At 39.0% G+C, this 21,094-nt stretch overlaps 1 protein-coding gene across 3 annotated transcripts; it reads left to right on the top strand.

Annotated features, from left to right (window-relative positions):
• Nucleotides 1-660: 660 nt before the first annotated feature.
• Nucleotides 661-20,565, top strand: man1b1a (mannosidase, alpha, class 1B, member 1a). 3 transcript variants are annotated; one of them, XM_044174054.1, is made up of 15 exons: nt 661-972; nt 1,473-1,559; nt 2,719-2,856; nt 6,406-6,514; nt 7,860-8,089; nt 8,461-8,600; nt 8,814-8,932; nt 9,565-9,756; nt 10,755-10,903; nt 11,216-11,404; nt 11,957-12,147; nt 12,678-12,798; nt 13,138-13,332; nt 14,862-14,993; nt 15,373-20,565. In XM_044174054.1, exons 3-15 carry the CDS (start codon nt 2,755-2,757, stop codon nt 15,580-15,582), a joined length of 2,079 nt encoding a protein of 692 aa, XP_044029989.1. In that variant the 5' UTR covers nt 661-972; nt 1,473-1,559; nt 2,719-2,754; the 3' UTR covers nt 15,583-20,565. The 3 variants fall into 3 exon arrangements, with proteins under 3 accessions (XP_044029989.1, XP_044029988.1, XP_044029987.1); XM_044174053.1 differs by lacking the exon at nt 1,473-1,559 and having other exon boundaries at nt 661-964; XM_044174052.1 differs by lacking the exon at nt 1,473-1,559.
• The last annotated feature ends 529 nt before the right edge of the window (nt 20,566-21,094 follow it).

The raw sequence follows: 21,094 nt of genomic DNA, 5'->3' as shown, positions 1-21,094 counted from the left end.
GGAACGACTTCTGGTAAACACTTGTAGTAAGTGTGGGCAGTTCAGAACAGCACCCATGGGGCACAGCCGGTACAGGGGCACAATATACTGTCCTATATTATATTAATAGACTTTCCTTCTGAGACTGAATCATATTTGTTTGTTTCATGTTTGTGGTTGCATTTCAGGGCTTCTGTATTGCTCATTCATCTGTTTGATAGTGTTTTTTTTTTTGTGTGTTTGCTTTTTTTTTAGTTTTTAGGTTTGTTTGGTTCCATAGTTTCCTGTTATTTTCTAGAAAGGAACTGATAGTAACTAAATTCTTAGAAGGTAAGCCTACCTGGAAAAAAATTAAGTAATTTGGTCCTATGTAATTGTAGGGAAAATGCAGACAATTAAATTCATTCCAGTTAATTGCTAGTGTAACATAGTCTTATAGTCAGCTGAACATGCAAAAATGTAAAATTTGTCTACAGGCAAGCATACATTTCAACTACACACAATAGTTTTTAAATGGGTTTAAATGAAGCAGGTATTTTTTTAAATAAATAAATAAATGATCTGCAACAGCAAAAAAAGGCCAAAGTAATGTTAAAGGTTGTATTAATATCTTAGCTGGGAACATGGTGTTTAGGGGTTGTTAAGGGTTAACACTCAAACCGTCAGAACACGTGCACACGTCACGTGACACGCCGCATCATCCCTTGTTAGTTCTTACTTTTCCGCATCTGTCTCTGGTTGTTCATTCGCTAACTTTAGCCATGTTTCCCCCAATTTAATTTGTTTGACATTTCATATAGCAGCAGGTCGTCTTGTGTGACAGTCGGACGGATTACTGTGTTACATGTTGCTTCTTCTGACAGCCGAACAGTGTCTTCTTCCATCCAGAAACAAGAGAAGAAGCGAGCTAGCCTCTTGCAGCTAGCCAACAGCTGTTAACGTTAAGCTTTCAGGAGAAAAACGTCGCTTTGAGGCAGCCAACCAGGTACCAAGGTGAGGGGAAGGTAGCTGAATGTGTGACTAATATTTTAGTGATTTGTTGGTGTGTTTAAACAGTATGTCAGTGATGTGTAGAAGGCAGGGGTGTAACTAAGGTAATAAACTAGCTTAAATGTAGCTTAAATTGCTTGTTCCTGTAACGTTAACGTCAATTGACTAATGTAACGTTAGCTTTTTGCGTACAGTAACTATTTGTGAGAGCATTCTTTCAACTATAACGTTATTAAGACGACTATTGATGAAGTAACTAGCTGCAAGACGTAAAGAGCAGCCTATGTTATTATATTGTCAGAATTATATTCAATTTATCTTTGCTTTGAAGCTCTTTTTACTTGTAATTTGTGATAGCTTTCTTACAAAGACTGCGTGACCACTTCAAGGACAATCACTGTGTTTGAGTTGAATTCAGCCCTGTTCCCCGATATCAATCGATACTAGAAGTTAAGAGTGTTTTCTAAGTTTTTACACCCGTTTCCTGAAACATCACTCCCAAGATGTGAACCTGCATGCCCTTAAGAGCTTCTTGTCGTCAGCTGTCCATGGTGCTGAAGAGGATACATTCTAAAGTATCTCATATATATGTATGTGTGTGTATATGTACAGAACACATATATGTGTGTGTGTGTGTGTGTGTGTATATGTAAAGAATATATGAAGTAAATGACACAACAGAAGTATTTCTACATGCATATGTTACATTATGAAAAGCCTAATGCACAATCCACAGTCAGCCTTGCTGCATTTTATATGATACATATTGAAGCGGAATTAAGTTGAATAAAGTTAAATTGGTGTACTTTGATCAATGCAGCTGCTGCTAGTGGCAACTGTTGCTCTCACAGCTCAAATAAATCCTCAAACCAAGCAGTGACAATTCTTAGCTTCCTCTCTGGAAATGTTTAACAAATCATGAAGATGTTAAGCAAATTAGCATTGCAGCAGCTGTACATTGTCTTTCAAAGAGGAAAAGGTACGAGCATACATACACACAGTGGAATAAAAAATGAGAAGATACAGTGAACAAATCATCAGGAAAATGTCAGCGAGGTGAAATAAAGATAGCGTTGGAGGGATAGGCGATAACTTACACACACAAGCAGTTTTCTGATAGCTATATGCTCTACATCATGTCTGGACATATGAAAATCAGTCAAATGATACAATACACATGGCTGGTTTGGTGCAAATAAACAATTTCATCCTTCTCTGTTTACTCCTAGTGGCAGGTTTATTAAAATTGGTCCACTCCCCTTTATAAAAACTTACACATGTAAATCAATGTCAGTTAATGTTTTAAAATACAGCCTATAAACTTGCACTTTTCCGCTAAATATAGCCTGGTTTTAGTCTAGATACCCTGACATCTTTTTACCTGTTGATTTACGTAGTCACTGAGTCCTGGTGGTAAGTGCACCTTACCATCATGCATGGACTCCAAATCTATATCAAATCATATTAGTCAGGGTTACTGTATTGTAGTGTTCTACTAACCACTGCCTCCAAAACAGCAAAGGTATTACATTTACAATGTTACAAAGCAGACAAAAATAGCAAATAAAAACAGTCATCAGTTAATTTTGTCGATCCATCAGCCAACCCTTCCAGCACAATGCTGGAACGGACCTTGCTTTTCGCATTTTGAGTTTCACATTACCCTTATTTTAGGAAATAGTCATGGTTAGGTTAACTGTGTTTTTTTTATTTTTTTTATTAAAATTTTTTGTACCCTTCTGTTTGCAGCTTCTATGACCTACGACTGTCTGCCCCGATCAGAGGATGTATCCGCCTTCCAAAAAGGACTTCATCGCTCTGACACTCAGTGATCCGCACAGTCACACGTACAACAACGGCAAACACCGGAGACAGTCCTGCTGGAGGGTGAGTGGTCCTGTAGTGCGGTATGCAGATCATGGCTCTAGACGGACCTGAGTTTTACCACTTTGATGCAGAAACCCTGCGTTTGATGCAAGATAATGAGCTTGTGTTCAACTCATGTTATACATGATACAGTATGCAGAGATGTGACAAATCAAAGGAAAAGATGCTTCCATACAGGTTCACTGCATGGTTTGATGAGTGTGAAAATTATGTAAATTAATCATATGCTATGCTATTCATAGTCACCAGATCTCAACCCAACTGAGCACCTATGGGAGATTTTGGAGCCACGTGTTAGATAGTACTCTCCACCACCATTATCAAAACACCAAATGAATGAATACATTGTAACTGACTGGTTCATCCCTGCAGTAGAGTTTAGAGACTCGGAGAATGAATGAATGAATGAATAATTTATTAATAGAAAAGGAGAGGAGACTCAAGGTGGCAACACCTTACTAGGACTTAGTGATGTAGTACATTTTCTGAAAATTAAATTTAGAAACAATTTATTGATTGAATACGTGAGAAATCAAGGTACTTCATATTGATGTAGCAATCCTGTAAATCAAATATTGCCATAAAGCAGTCCTGCTCATTGATTTGCATCATTATCCATAATGGCCTAATATAATACAACCAGAGACATTATAGAGATTGCTGCCCTTGGAATAAACGGTATAGAAAAATCTCTGGCTGTTGACGTATATATTATCCCATGGCCCAGCCCTAGTTGATGGGTTGCTCAGTTCTGACTGATTGTGGGCTCTGCAAAAAAGCCTCAGCTCTAAGCATCCAACTGCTTGGGTCTGTTTCTGATCACTGCACTGAGATAGATCATCTCTGTCCTTATGAAATGTATCTTTTTTCGTGACAAAATGATTCCTAGGTTTCAGTCTTCCTTTCTTCCGCCTCCTTTGTTGTGGAGCAGCATGAACTCTTCAGATAAAAGCATCCCCTGAGCACATTATGTGTCTGATCACTACAGTGAGATAAAACAAATTCTGTTCATCTCACCGTCTCTCTTCCATCTCCCCGCACATTTTCTTTAATCTTGTTTTCTTTACTTTCAAATTTCTTACGCCTCTCACTCCTCCTTTTGCCCTCTCACTATGAGCCTCCCTCATCTCTCTTGTTGGTTTTGATACTCAGGTTTTACAGGTATATTGTGTTGCACTGATCATGTCACATCTCATACTTTTGTTTGCTATTCCTTGGTCGGGGGTTTGCTGCTTTGTTCACAGGTTTCCTCTTTCATCCTCGTACAACTCGTCTTACAACCTCCTTCATAATGAGACTGCCTAGGTTTTTCACTGATTACTTTTTGTGTAACACAGGTTAATCAGTTCAATGGCCTTAGATGGAAAAGTGCAAGGATTAGAAGTTTATTTTTTAACCAAGTAATGAGAGATTTCTTTGCTCCGTATGTCACAGCTGTTACACAACGTACACAAGCCGCGTCATTTACCGTCTTGAATTTGATCCATGTCAACTGACACCCGTAGCACACACTGAACGCACCATACAGACAAAAGCAGTAGTCAGTGAACAATATCCAGGATGGGCCGTTCTTGGGAGCAAATGCAGTAAAATTTCTGCTTTTCTGGAGAGTTGAAATGCGATGCTGAGAAATAGGACAGGTCATGTATCCTGATGCACAACAACCTGCAATGAAGAATGTGCTTAGACAATGGGTGCAGGTGTTTTGATGTGTGTCACACACTGCCAGTGTGTGTTGCCCTTAGTTTTATAATATGTGGCCTTCCCAACAATTCTGCTTTATTTTAAACACAGCTCAGCCATCACTCAACACTTAATTGTCAAATGAGTGCCCACTTTTATTTTCCCCAAAAAATGTTTGGAATCCATTTTGCATCCATTTTTAATCCCAGTACTGGTACAAAACACATAGTAGTATTAAAAAGATTATTTTAATTTGGCTTTACAGCCAATTCATAGCCCGATTCAACACGATTACTTCTGTCACTTCTTTTTTCAAAAAAGCAAAACGGCATACTCGGCTCTAAAGCCAGCTTTATAGCAGAGACCTCGATCTGGCTCAGCACTCCCCTGTACCTGTGGGTTGTCAAATTTGATAACGGTTTATGGTTCTTGAGAAAACCATTGTCTGCAAATGATGTTCCTTTGAGTGGCTTGTTGGCTCATTGTTTGCTCCTCACACAGCGAAAAGGACTTTACCCCTATTCACATTGGTTTTCTTTAACATCTTCAAAGGCATGCAAGGTGAAGCTCTGAATCTCTCATTGGTATGTATGTGAGTGTGACTGATTATGTTTCAGTAGCCAACCTGCTGAGTGAGTTTCCCTGCCTCCAGCCCAGTGCAGATAGAGAAAATGTGCAGTATCAACTTTAAAAAAGGAAATCTAATATCTACATACTAACTACATTGCTGTTCAGAATTCAGTTGGCATGGAGGGGAAAGACTGATACACAGTTGTGTTGACTTATTTTACGGCCTTCTTCATGGACGGGGACTTGTTTTGGTGTCATCATGTGATCTATGACCAACACCTGAACAAATTCCATTTGCTGAAGAAGGCTGTGAGATTTTTAGTCTGCATCAAACTAGGGCTATACCTAATGATTATCAATACATTTTCTGTCATGCTTCTGATTAAATAGCATAATAATTTCAGCGCAATTTGTTCACTGATACGGACTATGTACTTTGAAGTTTTAGTCCATTGATATTTGTGACAGTGCTGTCCAATCTGTCTTTATCCGTTCCATTTGCTGCAATAAAGATTAAAGTGAGATGAATACTGTGAAGGCTTAATAGATAAAAATGGATATTGATGGTTTTCTTTTAGGGACAGTTAAAAAAAGCAATAAATCACCTTATACCATCTTACTGCAATTCTGAGCATATCACACATTGTCAAAAAGTACAATATTTGTGTGTGTGTGTGTGTGTATATATATATGTATATATATATGTATGTGTATATATATATATATATATATACACACATACATACACATACATACACATACATACACACACACACACGAAAGCAGCAAATAAAATGCAGCATTGGACTGAACAGAATATGTTGAAGCTGTTATGTTGAATAAACTAGCAAAGTACAATGAAATGTCCCCTGAGATAAAGTCTGTTGTGTGTTCCGTCACAGCTCACAGACGATGGCTCAATAGTTTCATGGTGTTGCACAGGTGTTAATTAGTGCAGGTAACAGAGTGGTACCGCTCAGCCTTCTCTCCTGAGAGAGCCTGACTCTGTCCCTCCCTCTGGACTGCTGGGTTGAGCTGGTTTATATTGTTTACTTGTGATCGGTCACTGAGCTTAACGCATCAGGTGGAGAGAGATGTTGAGTTTATACAGGGTAAGCCAGACAACGAAGGCCATCAGGCTTTTCCCTTATTCTCCCTAATATTTTTAAAGGAAGCATTTGTAAGATAATTTGAGAGGGGGGTGATGTTAGAATCTGCTGATAGACACCAGTTTGAATTCAGAGCTGTTACACATGTTTCAGTGTAGTTCGTATTTGTTTGTTTATCTGCCTACAGAAATGGAAGCAGCTGTCTCGGCTCCAGCGAAGCCTGATCCTGTTCCTGCTGGCTCTGCTGCTCATATTTGGACTGCTCTCCTATCCCAGCATAACAGAGCAATGGAGAGGTAAACAATGCCCATACAACGCCTAGCTCACACACAAATAGGCAGAGACAAAGTCTGTCAGAGAGGAATGCTGGCAGAAAATTGCTGATAGACTGCACTCTTAATGCCTCCCATTTATTTCTAACGTGACAAGTGCACATTGTAGAGTTCTTAAACTTTAAACTTGATACAGCATATTTAAACATTGTACTCAAGAATTGCATTTAGGTCTGACACTCTCCCGTAATGAAGGATACGTGGAAAGTTTTTGGCCAAATCAAAGTGAAATTAACTTTATTGATTTAAGATTATCTGTAATTAATACCATTAGATTAATACATTTTTTTTAATCACCGTTCTATTACCTGTAATACCAGCAGTGTAAAACGGACTTGGCAGCAAATCATGAGCAAGCAACAAAAACATCATCCAGTGGCATGTAGTTGCTGTGCCTTCATTATTCTTTTAGTGTATGGATGATCATCTGTGTAAAATTTTAAAGTGTTAATATTACTTGCATCACCAACTGAATGCATGTAGGTTTCTGTGGCAACGCGATGCATACAGTTTGCACTACTGTAATTACAAGGCTTAGTTCGGTGACATTCCAAACGTATGGCTCACGTATTCCCTCAGCTGAGAATCTGTATCACATTGAGAATATCGTCAGGAAAATAATTAGTGAAAGGGTGGCGCTTTTTACAGTCGATTTCAATCCGAAACTCTGAACATAACCCCCTCCGGAGCAGGTTGGGTGTACAGCATAAGTTACCACGGCGATCTAGCCAGGTTAAAAGAGAGCCACCTTCTTGACATTGAAAACTCTGGCTTTAGGCTCAACATACCTCGCTTACCCCCATTAATCTCGCTTCGTAGTACTGCTTGCTTTAACTCCTATATACTTCTACATGTACTGTATTTGATATTCAGACCACATCCACACTAAGATGGCTAAATCTAAGTATGCTTCTATTTCTCTCTGTTTCGGCTTTCCGTTCACACTAATCTAGCATTTTTTCACAACCAAAAAGCTGAGCTTTCTGAAAATCCGTGTCCATAGGAGAAAACTAGCGTTTTAGTGCGGACTGGGAAAACAGAGCTTTTGGAAAAGGATTATATAATGTATGCCTGCTCAGACTCAGTAGTGGGCTGTGCGGTAGTAAAGTTAGGAAGATAACTTCTTACGGCTATCTCTGTGAAGAGTCTATTTTAACAATATGTAATTTATTTTGTTAGACGACTTCAGAACCATAATATAGTGATAACTATATAATATAGTTAGCTGGCATAGTGTGGACTTAGTCTTAGCTTGTTTTCTTGTTCATTGTGTGTGTGTGTGTGTGTGTGTGTGTGTGTGTGTGTGTAGGGTTGTCTGACAAGGAGGACTGGCTGGAGCTGAATGACAGAGAGTTGAAGACCATTCCTCTAGGTGTGAAGTCTATATTGGGTCAAGCTGCAGGTAAAGTTCTGGTTCCTGTGGCAGGGCCGGCTGAAGGGCCGGCCGTGGGGCCAGCTTTGGGGCCAGATGCAGGGCCAGATGCTGTGGTGGAGCCCAGAGGACCAAATGTCGCCATTTTGGCTAAACCTCCCACTAAGGTTAGAGTTGTGTTTGTATTTCTTTATTTCAGGGACATCAATCAACATCAGTTTAAAAAGTCAAAATGCTAGAGTAGGCCAAGATTGACTAATTTTCATCTTACCAGAATGTTGAAATTGCCCTACAGTAACTGCAATGATCTATCATGTTAATTACACGTTATGTTAATTATAGTCAGACACATTACACTTACATCACACATAAATAAAGTGACATAATAAAACACAAGCACAAGCAGTCTTGTGCTTATGTGACCGCTGTACTTTGTGATTCAGTTTGCTAAAATGGATGTAAAAGATGTTGACTTTATATTTAGAGGTGTTCATGTTGTCCCTCCTGTTTCTAGCTCTAGCTGTTTGTTTATCCATAGAAAAAGACATTCCCAGGCAAGAGAGGTCCACCAAGCCTGCAGAAAGAGGGAAATATGTCAGACACAGTCGGTGGGAAAAAGCAAGAGGTGGTTCAAGATGAAGGAGGAGAGGAGGAGGACAAAGAAAAAAAGATTGTCAGGTGATCTGTTTGTTGTTTGCTTTTTCCCCCTATAAACAACTGTACAGAAGGTTTTGTAACTGTTGGGAAAAATACATGACATGTTAACATGATATTGCTCAGAAGATCAGAATCAAACATTTTCCAACTGCACCCAGGCCCTGTAGCCCTTGTTACAGTACATGGATCAGTGAAGCAGTTATAAATAATTCAGTTGCAACTTTTGTCATGCAGCTGGAGAGGAGCAATGATCGAAGCTGACCAGGCCACAGAGCCTCCACCCTCAGCCAATGAGAAAGAAGCTGCGGTGCCCCCGGTCCAAGCCAACCCTGCTGACACTGTCCCACTGGAAGGTCAGTACTGAACTTAGCTGGAATTCTTACCAGCTTTTTTTATATAGCAAATGAACATGAGAAATTAAGGTACAAGGTCTGCAACCAACAATTATCCATTTATCTGTTGAAAAGAAAATGTCCATCACAAGTTCCCAGAGCCCAAGGTCCCGACTTCACATGTTTTTGTTTTGTCTGACCAACAGTCCAAAACCCAAAGATTTTCACTTAACAATTATGTAAATCACAGAAACCAGATTCTGTCGGGTTTTTTTTATTGTTTTGCAACCCTGTATCATTGAGATCCTGTATCCTGAGTTCAGATTTGTCTTACTTTTGTGTCCACTGAGAAACTTTTCCCCTCAAACAGATTATTTAACGTAGCGTTGTCCAGCTCTACTGGTCTATGCTGTTTAAAGTCCAGCGTCTTTTTTTTTTCTTCTTTTTATTTATTTTTTTAAAGTTTGAACATTTCTAACTTGCAGGACAAAACCCTGCTGTGCTCAGAGCAGCAGTGTTGACGCATGGCACAGAATATTCCTTCTATGGAAAATAATCAGAAAATGAGACGTGCACTGCTGAGAGACCTTCCTAGAGGAAATACCGACTTTTAAGATTACACTTTCATTTCTTATTCATTCCTTTGTTTGTAGTTTCAACTGGAACTGTGGACAGGCTGGAGGCAGTACGTGATGCCTTCAGACATGCGTGGAAAGGCTATAAGGACTACGCCTGGGGTCACGATGAACTCAAGCCCATCTCCAAGTCTTTTGGCGAGTGGTTCGGACTGGGTTTGACGCTTATTGATTCTTTAGACACCATGTGGATTTTGGGCCTAAAAGAAGGTATTGTATGTCACTTATTCTTTCTCTCTTGGGGCTGGGTATCATAAAAATGTTTCAGTACTGTTGCCAAATATGATACCAATATAAAAATCTGAATTTTGGTACAGATACTAAAAGGATTTATTTCTTTGTTAAAGTTGAAACATTTTCAACTTGTACACATGCGTCTTTGCCATTATTTGTGCTGCCCTGAGCAAATTTGCATCTGTTTGCATCCACTCGCATCTTTCCATTTTGTATGCTATGTACATAATTGTGCTCTCTCTAAAGGGTTTGCATTTGGTCTCAACAAACTTTAAAAGGAAACTCCACCTATTTTACACATCAAAGGCTGTTTACAGGTGCTGTGGAGTACTACTACAAATGTGAAAAAAGTTATATTAAGCCTTTTGTGGCTCCAGAGAGAGCTGTGCAACATAACCTAGTCTCATGCGTCGGTTGGTGCTGAAGACTACAAGTTTGAAAATGCAAAAAATAACTGGGGGTGTGGAGTTAGAAAGAAGTGAGTTTACCAGACCTCTACAGCCCGCTCCTCATCTCTGCTTAGGGCTAGCGGCTTGAGGCTACCAGCATAACACCTGTAACCTGTCAGCAGTCGAATTGCATTGTGGTTAATGTAGGCGCCAGGTTTTTACAAGGAAGAGGAATGCATGGAATAAAAAATAAAATATCTCTGGTGCTGCTGCATCTATTTTTATCTTCTTTTTTGTTTGTTTTTTTTGTTTGTTTTTTTTTTACTGCCCATTGTGTATCCAACAATGTTTATAGGAATGCAATGCTAAATCAGTGGAGTTTTCTTTTAAGAATCTGACAAAGCCTCGGTCTGGGGCTGTCTCAGGAGTTTATGAGACCACTTGATCATGTCACTTGAGGCAAAACTCTTATATAAAAAAAACCTCAAGAAAATCACCTTTTATCCACCATTTTAATGTCATCACATGTAATTCTTTCTTTTCTCTCTTTCCCCTCCCACTCTTGTACTCTCTCACTCCACATAGAGTTTGCCGAAGCAAAGAACTGGGTAGAGAAAGAGCTCACCTTCAGCAAGAATGTGGATGTGAATCTTTTTGAGACAACCATCCGTGTCCTTGGGGGCCTGCTGAGTACCTACCATCTAACAGGAGACCAACTCTTTCTAGAGAAAGCTGTGAGTCAAGCCAAAACAGGCATTCTTACTTATCTGTTGTCTTCTGTTATTCAGCTGTTCAGGGCTGTTTTTCAAGAAATCGAATGAAGAATGAGAATACAACCCACGCAGCTTAATTGTAAACTACTTTGTAGAATTGACGAGGTTCACGGTGCCTCCTCTGCCGCACTTCAGTTGCAAGTTAACAAGTGACTTCAGATTTGCTGATGTGGTAGTGTTGCATTTCAAAATAAATTGAATGATACTTTACTCTTACAAGATGGAAAGAGTAACACTTTAACTTAAAATTCTGTTCCCTCTCTCCATTTAAAGAAAGATCTCGGGTCCAGGTTGATGCCTGCCTTCAAAACTCCCTCAAAGATCCCGTTCTCAGACGTCAACATTGGGAAGGGAACAGCCCACCCCCCTCGATGGACATCAGACAGCACACTGGCTGAGGTCACCAGCATTCAGTTGGAATTCAGAGAGCTAAGCCGCCTCACCCAGGACCCACAGTATCAGGTCAGGATACCAAGAGGGGCCTCCATTACTCTGTGTGTGTGTGTGTGTGTGTGTTTGTGTGTGTGTGTGTGTGTGTGTGTGTGTGTGTGCAATAATTTTGGTTTGTAATTACTTCCAGTTGTCTGAGATGGAGTGGAGATTGGAGTTCAAATGGAGGGTTTCAGTTCAGTTAAACACATTAAGTGCAGCTCGCAAACATTTGTGTGATTTGAAGTGACAAGCATGAGCTAGGATTTGCTTTAAATCCATCATGTTGTCAGTTTATGAGCGATTCCAGAAACCAGAGCTTGCGTCTGAAGATTTTCAGCCTGGTATGACATGAACTTGAATAATTTCTGTCATAAAGTGGGCAAACCCTGTGAGACATAGCTTTTGACAAGCCCAGTTTCATCAAAGTGTGAAATTGCTAATAATTTCCCAATGATAAATTGCTTAAAACATTATTTTTCAAATATATTGGCCCACACATCAGCAGTAAGTGAAGTGAGGTTGTTGGGTTCATTATCTCATGTCTAGACATTAATGGTAGCTCTTTTATTTTTACCTTTCCAGGAGGTTGTGAATGAGGTAATGAAGCTGGTCCATAAGCTGCCAGGCAAACAAGACGGTCTGGTGCCCATGTTCATCAACACCAACAGTGGCCAGTTCACCCACAAAGGAGTCTTCACACTTGGCGCCAGAGCAGACAGCTACTATGAATACCTGCTCAAACAGTGGATCCAGGGAGGCAAGACGGAAGACGAGTAATTCCAATTTTAAATTTCTGAGTCGATGTTCTGTGATTGTGGGAGAAAACACTGAATTAAAAGCCGGAACAACAGAGCCATAGTAAAGCAAACATAGAGACATATTGGTCATTTACTGAGGTTCAAAATACAGAGACGCATTTTCAGGATAACATGACCTGACATGACATTCAGTGTAAGTAGTTAAGCTGTGCGGCTTACAAGTTGTAGCTACACTGACAGAGCTGGGAAATAATTCAGTGTTATCATATGTCAATTTTTAGTGGAATCGTATTGTAATGATAATGTAATGTGTAATAGTGGATCTCACTGCATTGCACCACTTTGAGTATTTTATATGTAATGTTTCATGTATTTGCCATTTTGTGATATGTCGGCACCAGAAAAATATTCTCTTTAAAGTTGTAATACTGACCTCAGTCATATTGCACAGCCCTAAACAAAGTCACTACAGACTGACTAATATGTCTAATGTAATACTGACTAATACTTATATCTGTACCATTTCCTGTTTATGTTTTGTCCAGCCTGTTGGAGGACTACCTTCAGGCCCTGGAGGGAGTGAAAAAACACCTTGTGAGACAGACGGGGCCCAGCAGATTGACCTTTGTTGGAGAGTTGTCCCATAACCGCTTCAACCCTAAAATGGTAGAGATGCTCACCAAAATTCAGTGTGCGAAACACGGGGGGTGTCAGGTGGTAACAGGCCCCCTAATTACCTTAGGTGTTGTATATTATATGTATATTTGGTGGCTGGTGTAGGCCTACTGTGTACAGCATAAGAACCCCTGATCATCATAGGGTATTGACCACCTTGTTAAATCAATCAGCCTTTGTGCTTTTGTTGAATCAGTCGCTGTACAAACTCATGTGCTGTCAGTCTTTCTCTCTATCAGCCAGTCCAATCAATTCCAGCTCTCATCATTGCCTCCCATCATTTCTCAGCCTCGTCCTTCCTGATTGTACCTCTCTCTCGTGACTCTACAGGACCACCTTGTGTGCTTCCTGCCAGGAACCTTGGCGCTGGGGGCCCACAACGGCCTTCCGGGAGACCACATGGATCTGGCTGTGGAGCTCATGGAGACATGTCACCAGATGTACAAACAGATGGAGACTGGGCTGAGCCCAGAGATCGTACACTTCAGCCTACAAGCCAGTGACGGGCCTGACATTGTTGTCAAGGTGATGCTAATAGGAGATATGTGGCATTCGATCATCTTTTTTTTTTTTTTCATCATCATTTTGTATATATATATATATTTTTTTTAATCTTTTGTTTTATGCACTCCCTAATTTTCATGTATGATCTCTTTAAGTAGGTTTTTCTAAGGGATAAGCAATTGGACAAAAATGTAAGGGACCAGTAATGGTGGAAACTTTTTTTATTATTCAGATCTCTTTGTAAATTCAGATGGATGTGCATTTGGAAGCACTCTTTCTTTTAGTGTCTTGTATTTTTATTTTATATATATATATATATATATATATATATATATATATATATATATATAATATACTTTCTATTGAATGCACATTCTGTGATTTTAAATAAGCAAAAGTAACCAAAAGGAGTGAGAGCCCACTACTGATTCTTGAGTGAGCCTGCTGAATAAAATTTTAATCAGCTAGCTAAATTTGTCATGGGAGTTTTGACCATAACCTTCCTAATCGTCCTCAGCACTCATTTTATTTTTTATTAACTGCTTTAGGTATATCAAAGCATCTGGTATTTTTGTACTTGTATGAAACATTTTAAATATTTAGGAGCTAATTCTAATTCTAGGATTAAAAACTAAAGAAACAAATGTCAGATTAGAAAGGCTTTATTCATTTATTTCTTATGAGTAATTCAGAGTGAACTAACCACTATGGGGAAATGGGAAACACAATGAACACCCCCACCCAAAAATATGTTTTTCCTAAAGTTGCACATCCTTGGATGTTTGGATTTCAATACACAGATTAATGTACGTTCAGGATTGATTAAACAGTAGACACTTTTATTCAGGGTAAGACAAAATAAGATAAATAAAAAGAATACTCAAGTAAAATGAAGTTCAGAAAATCATAAAAAAGATAAAGGTCGTTCAGAGCCTCTGGGCCTGATTAATTGGTTGTTACTGTGGACTGTTTTATTTGACTGCTGAGGGATTACTTGTACAGACAGGCTTTTCGTAAACTCCTTAATTCATTCTATTATATTTTTTATTAATTCTGTTTTATTTAATTAAAACCTTAGTGCTTTCATAAACTGAATTCTAGAAGGATAAGGAACTTCAATAGTTTGTGTTTTTAAGTTAGCAGAGTCACATCCCTAGGAGGTTTTCAAAACATCTGTTTTTCTTGATTTGTCATGCTTGGAGCAATAACTAATCTTACCAAAATGCTCTGAACAATTTTATTTCTTCCTTTTATGTTTTTTTACTTTCCCCTCAATGTGCAGTGAAAGACGCATAGAAATGTGTGCCAGTGCTGTCCAACTGTCTGTTGTGCACTCATACTTTGAAATATGAATCTGTCTGCTCTTAACTTGTATTTAATCTTAACTGTGGCTGTGCTCACTGATGCTGCTGTCTTGATAAGATGTTCTGGAAAAAAAAAAGCATGTTCATTTTCTTTGTGACTGCCTGGTTGAATAAGAAAAATGATCTTAATCTGATCCTTTTTTATCAATTTTAATATTTATTGACAAGTTCTCCTTTATCTTCCAGCCTGCAGACAGACACAACCTGCTGAGACCAGAAACGGTGGAAAGCCTGTTCTACATGTACAGATTCACTAAAGACCCCAAGTACAGAGACTGGGGATGGGACATACTGCAGAGCTTCAATAACTACACTAAGGTACAGGCAACTGACCACAGACCAGCATGAGTTTAGTATAGAATTATTTACCACACCTTTTCATTATCAAGGCAATTTATTTAAGTATATTATTAAGCCATATTACCTCTATTAGACTGCAGGACTTAACGTTGCTCAGGGTCAGCTTCAGGTGGGAAATTATTCCTTTTTTGTTTTGTTTCGGACGTGACATTTGTTTCTGCTTCAATAGGGGGGCATGACAAAAAAACTTTAAGAACCACTATCTTAAAGATCTCAGAGCACATACACAACAGTGCCAAACCCATCCAACGGGCTTATTAGTGTAACTGCAGTTCCAGAGTACTTTCTAGAGTTTTGTATCCATAAACCACCTGACCAGACACCTCCACTTCCTTAGGTATCTGGTGGTGGCTACACATCCATTAACAACGTTCGTGACCCCGTTAACCCCGGGCCCCGGGACAAGATGGAGAGTTTCTTCCTGGGTGAGACGCTGAAGTACTTGTATCTGCTCTTCTCTGACGACATGGAGCTGCTTGGTCTAGACAAGTATGTCTTCAACACAGAGGCCCATCCTCTCCCCATATGGCCCTCTCCACCCAAATGATGTCCCCATAAAGGAGATGTGTGTAAAGATCAGGCCCACAGTCATGTATGAGTCAAAGACTGTTATTGCTGCTCAGTTAGGCGTCTCTTAAGCAACCGTCCATGCTGGACTGCTGTGTTGAGCATTAAAGCAGATCTGTGCCGTCCACCTGTACTTTTTTATATGTTTCCATGTGGAGGAGTTTATTTGGTTTTTGGTTTTTGTCCTTTGACTTTATTTTTCCTAAGGAAAAGGTTTGTGTTAGAGCTGGTCTCTAATGTAAAAAACTTTTTAAAAATCACTTCTGACTAGCTGGCGCTAACAGCAGACAAGAAAAAGGATAGTGTGAGGGCTTTATTACTTGGGTGAGTGGGATAATTCTTGTATGGGTGTATGGATGTATGTATGTATGTGTTAACAACAATCATGCCATCCCTGAGTTTTTCTTTACCATGTGAGGTGAAAATCTTCATTAGCCCTCCTTAGTCAGGTGTCATGGCTATGAAGGAGTCCACAAATTCATTCACAGTTTGAAGGTGCAGTATACAATAATGGAAATATATGGAGCATGTTCCGCTAAATTTATATTTAAACAGATTGCTGTAGTGGAGGTAAAAGTCTTTACTTTGGCAACACCCAGTGCACTTGCTCATGTTTAAAAATGTCAAAAAGAAGAAGTTAAATTATACTTTTTAATCCCTTTTGGGATGTCTGTCCCCTGTATTGTCCCATCCTAAGTGTTAAGTAGCAGTGGGCAGCTACAGTACAGTGTCCAGGGACCAATTTCAGTTCTGAGGCCAGTGCCTTGCTGAAAAGCAAAGGCAGAGTATTCCTAATACCTAACATGCATGTCTTTAATTAAATAAAGTATTAGGAAGTTTATGACTAGCAAACTAGCCATAACCCAGGAGGTACACAAATGCAATTATATAAAGCCTTTCTTTGTGATGTATAATACATCTAAGGCCGTTTTGTTGTCTGTGTATGTATTTGTTCTCCGTCACAAACCAACTTTATTTTCTTGCTTTCTGATTAATCCAGCTTCCAGGCGTTGTGCTGAATAGATTCCAATGGCATGTTTTCCAGACTCCCATTTTCTGGCAAAAACAGAGTTTACTAGATTATGGTTGTCTTCTTTTGAGACCACCAGATTATAACACTGGCTATAATGGTTATTGTTACCAAGACAGAGCCCCACAATGCATTGCACGTACAGTAACTTAAAATGGATTACTTATTGGGCACCACTGTCGCACATGTAGCAGTGATTCTTTAGATACTGAAAGCTAAAAAGTTAAAGAAGTTAAAGCTTCCTGCACATTCACACTTTGTAGTTGTTGTTTGTTTTGTTTTTTTAAGGGAAATCTGGTTGTTGTTTACTGATCTTTTCATTTAGTGTGGCAGTGACAGAGTAGTCGTGGGGCTTAAGTCGTGTTTACATGACCTAAAGGTTTGAAAGTAAAACATATATAAAGGTCTAATGAATGAATCAGTCCTTAATGATTTTCCGTCGGGGCTGTACACATAATGACATCTTGTTTTATCGATGAATGTATACATTTGTTCTGTGATTTGAAAAAAAAAAATGTTTTTAATAGACATTTTGTCAGAAAGTGCATTTACATGCACTCTAGTTCCCCGAGTCTCATCCTGGTTTCGATTTTAAATTTGGTATTGTATTCACACTTTATTATTACTTTACATTACATGAAGGGGAATTAATCAAGGCTGCCGTGCAGTCTTAAATTTGCAGTTGTTTTTAAGTTAGATCAAAGTAAACCAACTCAGCACATTACCATTTCCTGTGTCAGGGACATTATACATGCATCTGTTCGTTCATCCTCTTTTCAGGGCGACCTGCTTAAAAAAATTAAGTTTGTTGAATTGTTTCCTTCATACTTGAAGGAGTTTGATTAATTGCTGTTTAGCAATCCCTGACTCCCTGTCAAATGTGATGTAGAGCAGTGTGGGGGGGCGCTTGTTTTCCGTACTCATAACATTGGCAAATCAATTTGAAGGACATATCCGGTGTACTGTAGGTGCTGCGTTGAAGATGGCGGAACCCACACTCTGTTATTCTACAATCACTTTCAATTCTTCAGTCCAAACAGGAGCTACATTTTGCATCGTTTTTCCACTGTTAGCGGTTTAAAACAGCCTGTCATGTTGAAGTTCAACCTTCTTCTTTTGTTAATGAACTTCTGTCGAACAGAGAGCCATATACTGACCCACATCTTTGAATGTGCACTACATTTGCCAATGCTCTGCTGTGCCTATTGAAATGTATATTGTGCTACAGTGGTTTGGTTCTGTTTTTTTATTGCTGCTGTATCAGTGGTGTTTATTGGTGAAGTGCTATGAGTGAAAGTTAGATTTCTGGCTTGTATTTTTACTTTGGATGGGTGGGTGACGAAACAATATGGGTGTAAATATTTTGTGTAAATTGTTTCTAACTTGTCTACTGAATCCAATCCCTGCTGATTATTGAGCCCTTTCTGGTCTTAACATTCTATGCCATCATGTCAAAAAAAGTTCCGCTTTAAGAAGGTCAGTTTTTGTTTCTACTCAACACTGGCTGTTTTTCTATTTTTCACTGCAAATTTCATGGCAATCCATCCAAATGTGAACCTCATGGTGGCACTAGATGAAAAGTCAGGGGATCACCAAAGTCATTAAGGTTCATCCTATGGGGACCATGGTACAAAATATCATGGAAATCAATCTACATTTCAGTCAGGACCAAAGCTCAACCGACCAACCGGCAGACCGACACTGGCACCCATAGAGCCTTGCTGTTAGCGTGGATAACAATGACAAGACATTAGGTTTCTGTTTAATTTCTATATTCGCTCACAAGCTGTAAGGTAAAGAGTATTGCTGGAGTTCAATCCTGTAAGCATCTGGCATTAATGACAGTTTAACATTTATGGAGACGGATGTCTGATAATTGAGGGATTTTCACACTGCAAGGGGAAAAAAAAAAATATCCTAATTAGAAAAAAATACTTTTTTTTGTGAGAAGAACATCTGTACTACAACTTGAAAATGATTCATTCACAGTATTTCATGGTTTATTAAACCAATTTTTCATTCCTGGTGCATAAGAAATTATCATTAAATGAGAGATTCATTACAGTGCTGGCTTAAGAAGGTGGAACAAGACATGCATCTACTGTGTTTCTCTATTAACCTTGAGTGTTAATGTGACCACAATCAAACCAGACTTGACCTGTAAAGGAAGAGTTACGGTGCTACAACTGTCATTAGGTCCCATCATCTAGCGTGGATGGTTTGTGTGACTTTCACAAAAAAACAACTCTGGGTACTTTTTAAATGTGGTGCTGCTTTGTAAAATTGCCGACATGTTTACGGAATGAAGTCCATCTCGGAAAGCGGCTACAGATGCTTAATTGGAAATGGCAGTAAAAACTAAAGCCATTCCATCACCACATCACACGCATGGGTGAGGAAACCAAACTGAATCACTCAGTGGAAATCAGCCATACCTCTTAACCAATGTGAATTTGGTTTGGCAAGTGGAATATTATCACTTTATTTATGCATAACTAAATCTGCCAGAAACCTTTCACAATTTAAAGGTGGTGTTCTATATTTTTGTTGAAAAGACCAAAACCAACAATGTGTTAGTCAGCCTCTCAATACTCAATACCAGCCCCAAGCCCATTGGTTCCCACTGAGGATGTAAATCTTCAAAAATTGCTCACAAATATAAAGTCTTGTTTTAAAAAAAGACTCAGTAATTTCCTAAAACAGCTGGGCACTGTAGTTTTTAACAAACGTTACTCAAACAGATTTGTTAGGGACTATTTTCAGCGGTGAATTACTACAGTTTGTGCTGTAGCTTTGTTTTTGTACTAGAACTATGTTCTGTATCCGTAGAGGGATATGGAATCTGTCAGTTCAACACAAAAATCATCAGAGAAAAGACTCCACTGCATTCAGTAATACTGCTATAGAAATGAAAATGCAGGGAATGTCAGGTTGTGCACATTCATAAAATACTCTGGTCTCTCCGTATAATTGCCTCTGTTATCTGTGGCAGAAATCAGCCTTTATGTCAGATTTTCCTGATCACTATTTTGCGTTAAGAGACTGATGGTAACAGAAAAGATAAAAGACCAGAAATGACTCATATAGCTCCACGGTCAGCTCCCACAGAAGCTATTTAAATTCACTCTGCTTTGTCATTTCATATTCTAATTATTTTTCACAGCTGATTCTTCCACATTAAAGTGGGTTTTTAAAGGAAATTGAGCAGTCTAATCCCTCTTGATATATGTAAAATTGTAAAAGTAGTCAAATTGACTCTTGAGGTTGTATTGCAAAATCTTAGAATTTTAAGGTAATTTGAAATAAATGGAAGGTGAAGGGTTTGTTAGTATTTGTTTTGGTACAAAGCATTTTGTTCTATTCAACTCTCTTATATTAGCTGATTGGCCGAAATCTTCCACTTGTGATGATAATGATTAATGTGATTATTACTGACTCCAAGCCATAGCAAAATGACAACTCTACTATTTTACATGCATGCGGGCGACAAAACGTCAGTGTTGTTCATCATTCCTGCTTCAGTGACTGTGACCCTGTGTCAGGGACCAAAGTCATAGATCAATATTGTTATTGCTGGTTCAATTGAGTAATTGAGAAAAAAATACATCTTGACACAGCTCAAGTGGATAACTCATCTGCTGACATGCAAGGTATTTTAATTATTCATTTTCCATTTTTCTATACACACTGAGTTCAGTTTTTTGAGTGACCCAGTTATAGCAATTTCTCATTTTTGTTTGTACTATTCATTCAATCATTTGCAAAAGTTTGTCTTTTATTTGTCATTTATCAAATCCACATTCTCTGTACAGATGACTGATTGAGCACTTTGTAACTCAAGTTGTAGCTTATTGCAATGTTCATCGAATTCAAGCTTTCTTCCTGCCAAATACATTTTTAAATAAAGCTTTTCAATGACGGTTTTGGACTTTATCTTGTTCTGAATGGAATATTTTTTTCTTTAGAAAAGCCTGAATACGATTCAGAGTTTCAGTATGCTTCAAATGAAGCCATGTCGTAGCCTCCTCCTGGCTGCATCCCTCTGCCTTCCACATCTCTGTGTACGTCTTTGTAGTCTCCACACAATGCATTGTACAAATGCTCGTAGCGGCGCATGCTTTCTGACAGTCTCTCCCTGAAGGCATTCATGGTGTTGAAGACAGAAGCATCTGTGTGAAAAATGGTAAAGGAGCTTATGAAAGAAGTTCAAACCCTGCCTATTTTCACACCACCGCACAGCTGGCCAATTGTCTGTTTTGGAAAGTTACAATAATTGTCGGACACCCCCTTTCAAAAACCCTGATGCCGCCATCGGAAAGGGGGTTTCAGACACCGTTAGACGATCCAACAACTACTTCTTTGAAGCATACTGAGGCCTTCAGAATGCAAACTGTGGCTATCACACGACACTCATCAGCATCACATGACCCATGGTGAAGTGCAACTTTTGTGTACTCTTGGT

Source organism: Siniperca chuatsi, linkage group LG18 (genome assembly GCF_020085105.1).
Source record: "Siniperca chuatsi isolate FFG_IHB_CAS linkage group LG18, ASM2008510v1, whole genome shotgun sequence".
NCBI classification, from domain to species: domain Eukaryota; kingdom Metazoa; phylum Chordata; class Actinopteri; order Centrarchiformes; family Sinipercidae; genus Siniperca; species Siniperca chuatsi.
This window is presented reverse-complemented; position numbering and strand designations above follow the sequence as displayed.

Coding starts and splice junctions, on each gene's coding strand:
- man1b1a (XM_044174053.1), top strand. CDS start 2,755: ATGTATCCGCCTTCCAAAAAGGACTTCATCGCTCTGACACTCAGTGAT. Junction 12,148..12,677: donor GGAGGCAAGACGGAAGACGA/GTAATTCCAATT, acceptor TGTTTTGTCCAG/CCTGTTGGAGGACTACCTTC. Junction 14,994..15,372: donor GCTTCAATAACTACACTAAG/GTACAGGCAACT, acceptor CCACTTCCTTAG/GTATCTGGTGGTGGCTACAC.